The sequence below is a fragment of the Elephantulus edwardii genome, unplaced genomic scaffold (genome assembly GCF_000299155.1).
Source record: "Elephantulus edwardii isolate Elephantulus edwardi_28Jun2011 unplaced genomic scaffold, EleEdw1.0 scaffold00217, whole genome shotgun sequence".
Lineage (NCBI taxonomy): Eukaryota > Metazoa > Chordata > Mammalia > Macroscelidea > Macroscelididae > Elephantulus > Elephantulus edwardii.
In genome coordinates, this window is record NW_006399967.1 from 583,503 (window position 1) to 587,541 (window position 4,039).

Below are 4,039 nucleotides of genomic sequence, written 5' to 3' on the forward strand. Positions count from 1 at the left end.
GGGCCCCGCCCCGCTGCCCATCAGTCTGTAAACCAAGAACACGAATAATATTTTGGTTAAAAAAAAAACAACAAACGCATCCCACCCTTGTTGTTGCTAGTGGCCGTGGGGTGACCCCTGGTTTGCCATGTTGGTGAAGCTGCTGTCCAGTGACACACCCTTCCCAGGAGGGGCTACAGATTCAGCCATTGGCGTCCACAGGGTTTTCAGAAGTTGATTGCCAGGCCTTTCTTCCTGGTCTTACTCTGAAAGTCTCCCCCAAACCTATTTGGCATCTTCGCAACATGTGAGTCTCCAGTAACTGATGCGGGCATGAGGTACACCGACCGGGACTTGAACCCGAGCCTCTCCTGCTCACAGCCACCCCTCACTGAGTGCTCAGCTGGGTCTGCCTCTGTGCTGAGGAAGCCCTTTCCACCTCTCATGTAACGCTCCACAGTGGACTCATAACCACCGTTAACAGGAGGGGAAACTGAGTCACACAGCAGGTAAATGCAAGGTTCCACAGAAGACAGAATTTCCTGCAAAAATCCTGCCATGTGTTTAGCTTGGAATAAAGATGTTAACGGAGGGTGCTTCTCCCGCCCTCCTGAGCCCCCACCTTGCTCAGACTCTGCTCCCTACAGTTGGATCCTTTCGTCCCTGGGCGTCCTGATTTCCAATTTGCCTGAGACCCAGCCCGACTCCCACTCTCAGCCAGTTCTGAGTCCTGACCAGGGCAGGGTGCACAGTAGGAGCTTAATAAATGCTCTCCTGGCTACAGAAGGGAGCCTGCGACTCCCCAGCCTGGGATGTGTGTGCTGTGTCCTGCCTGTGCTGTTGGTCCATCTGCACGAGTCCACGCATACAGTGGGCACTCAATAGGTGCATGTGGAAGAGCAGCTGCTATCCTCCCCCGCCCTGCCAGGCCTTCCTGCCACGCGCCCGGGCTGCAGCTGCTCCCGTGGCACCGGGGTAGGGTGCCCCTTTGCCCAGGTGGGGCTCTATCTAATCAGCCTCATGGCCAAGGTCGATGAGGGCAGGAAAGCCTGAGTCACCACCCTCCCAGGGCACCCCCAGTTCTCTGGACACGCAGGAGCACCTAGGTCTGAGGGTGGATGGTGGGCACACAGCTGCTTTGCTCTCACCCACACCCATGGGGGCCGCAGGAGTTGGGGTTGGGGGCTGGATAAGGCAGTGTGAGCTGGAGGTGAGGGAAACACCTGTCCCAGGTGCAGGTTGTGCTCTGACATTGCTGCATGGTCCCATGTGTGTCAGAGTCAAATCGTGTACCACTTGATTTTCCAAACTCCAGTGGCCAGGCCTTTCTTCTTAGTCTCCTTTAAAGTTCCCCTGAAACCTTCAGCGTCCCAGCCACGCACAAGCCTCCATGGAAAGAGAGAGAGAGAGAGATTGTCAGCCTTCCTACTGAAGTACCTCCTGGTGGAGTCCAATCTCCAACCTTTAGACTAGTGACCGACTGTCCCTAAGCTAACCTAACCAACGACTGGCTCCCAGGGACTCCTGGGGTCGCCGAGGCTGGACTTTCGGCAGAACAGATCTCTTCTCTTTCTCAGATGCATCTTTAACACCATGGTGGGTGAGGAGGGAGAGGAAACACCACTTAACTACTAACATGTAGGCAACAGACTCCGCCTTCTCTCTTTATTACAAGCAGCTCCTCAGTTCATTCACGGTGCGCACAGGCAGGGCATGTGTGTATGGGGGTGTGTGTGGGCGTTGGGAGGGGTGTCAGGACCCCCTCACTTGATCCCAGCAGCCAGGATGCAGTGGGTGCCCAGGGTGCTGGCTGGGGGCTGGGGGCAGGGAGGTGGCCTGTTCCAGGTTAATTGTTGGTGAAGTCCAGAGTCTGCCTCCGGAGGGGAGGTGCCAGGGAGGGCCGACTCCAAGGGCTGGGCGAGCTGCTCACACCCAGGCGGTGTGGACAGTGTGGACGGTGGACCCACAGCCAGTGCTTACCTGCTGCCTGCCGGCCATGGAGACCCTGGGGCCACTTCTCGTGATTGCCGCCTTGTTCCTCGACCCCGCAGAGGCCCAGGAAGGTAGGGGGGCCATTTCTGGGGCAGGGCTGGTGGGACAGAGGTTGGGGGGGTCTTGTCATTTCCCCATTTTCCATAATGAGAAACTGTGGCATCTGAGAAGAGGCAGGAAGAACGGGCATGGGGTCAGGCTCCTCTTGGAGCCCCCATGTCTTTCTTCTCCCCAGTGAGCCCTCTCCCATCTCTTATCTCCCCTACATCCCCAGAAAGAGGCTGGGGGAGCAGTGGGTAACCCCAGCTCACAGCCCAGAGTTGCAAAGCCCCCAGTGGCTTCCGGGAGAACTAGTTTGTTCTAGTGACCTGCTGTGAAGATCCCAGCCCAGGACACGTCCTGGGGCATCCCACGCTGTCACATCTTGCTGGTGGCCTGGAAACGACCCAACAGTACCTCACTGGGTCCCCTCCTCTATAAGCCCCCCTCTCGGGAGGTTCCCCTCCTTCTCTGAGGCTTCTCTTCTCTCTGAGACCCTCCTCCACCTCAGCAGCCTCCCTGATGGCCCTCGCCCCCTGTCTGGGGGGCTCCGCGTTCTCCATCTGAGCACCTCCCTCCCCACAGGCTCCACACGCCTGAAGCCCTGGCTGGTGGGCCTGGCGGCCGTCGTGGGTTTCCTGTTCATCGTCTTTGTCCTCATGCTGGCCAACCGCGTCTGGTGCTCCAAACGCAGGTGAGAGCCCCTCTCCTCGGCCCCTCTGGGGTCACTCTCACTCCCTCCCCTCGACCCTCCTTTCGCAGTGGCCCCCTTGCCTCTCTCTCCCCTTGATGCCCAGTAGTGCCCCCCTTCCCTACTCTTCCTGGGACTCTGACCCCCGCGGCCCAGCTCCTGAGCCTGCCCTGAGCTCATGGGACTCAGCGTGGGAGATCAGCCTTCACCACCCCATGTACTCCATCTCTCCAGAAACGAAGATGAAGAGGAGAACATGGTCAGAATGGAACCCCACATCTACCAGGACGTGGACTTGAGGTATCTGCCTTGTGAGCCCATGTTAGAGCCCCCGCCTGGGAGGGGAGGCTGGTCCTGAATGAGCCTGCCTCAGGACATTTGCACATGCTGTTCCCGCTGCCCGGAACGCTTTCCCCAGCACCTCCTGGGTGGCTCCCCTTTTCTGTGATGTTTCCTGCCCACTGAGGTCCACCCACCCTGACCACCAGCCTTCCGATGCTCTCTGTCCCATAGCCCTGCCTCAGTTTCTTTTTTGCACTCATGCCCTGAGGGCAGACTGAGTTAAAAAAACAACAACGCGATTTTGAACCCACCATGACTCAGGGGAAATGCCGAGGTGGTGAGGCAGGCTGCTTTTGTTTTGGGGGGTTTGGGGGTTTTTTCCAGTCTGCTTTTGCAAAGCTGTCCAGCCGTGGAAAGACCTGCATGTAGCTCTACTCCATCCCGTGTGGTCATTACAAGTCAGAATTGACTTCAAGTCAGAAGTGACTGGGCAGCGGGGCTTTGTTTGCCCACTTCTCCCCCCTGGGCCATGGCCTCTTGTAGGTATCAGTTAAGTGCCTGGTGCTGGGCACATGGGCGCACAGCACTGTGAGACTACAGGGCTCCGTGTGCCCACGTGTGCCCTGGTGTGAGCTCCCTGATGGGGCAAGGCCCTCTAAGGTCTCGATGCTTCCAGACCTCCCGTGATTCCGGTCAGGGTGGGGGTCAGGGCTGGGGGTCTCCCGGCAGCAGTAGGGGCAGGAGGGAGAGACTAGCCTTTGATGTGGGAGCTGGGGAGAGATCAAGACTTGACAGCTGACACTGTGCCCCCAACTGAGCCCAGTAAGATGTGCTTCCTGGTCTCAGGGTGCAGCCCGCAGGGTGCTGGAGGAGTCACACCCACCAAGTGGCCCTTGCAGGACTGTCTTCCTTGCCCTGTCTGTTCCTCCATCTACCCTAAACTTTCAACCCCTCCACTTTTGCCTGCATCTCCAGCCCTCCATCATTCCTCCACCCATCCATCCACCCACCATCCACCTAGTCACCATCCATCTATCCATCCAACCATCCTCATCC

At 58.2% G+C, this 4,039-nt stretch overlaps 1 protein-coding gene across 1 annotated transcript in view; it reads left to right on the forward strand.

Annotated features, from left to right (window-relative positions):
- The first annotated feature begins 1,975 nt into the window (after positions 1–1,975).
- LOC102866282 overlaps positions 1,976–4,039 on the forward strand; it is a 4,887-nt gene continuing 2,823 nt past the window's right edge. Inside the window, exons 1-3 of the mRNA XM_006897964.1 lie at positions 1,976–2,042; positions 2,596–2,704; positions 2,936–2,990. Coding sequence (XP_006898026.1) covers positions 1,976–2,042; positions 2,596–2,704; positions 2,936–2,990 — 231 coding nt within the window. The remainder of the gene's footprint in view (positions 2,043–2,595; positions 2,705–2,935; positions 2,991–4,039) is intronic.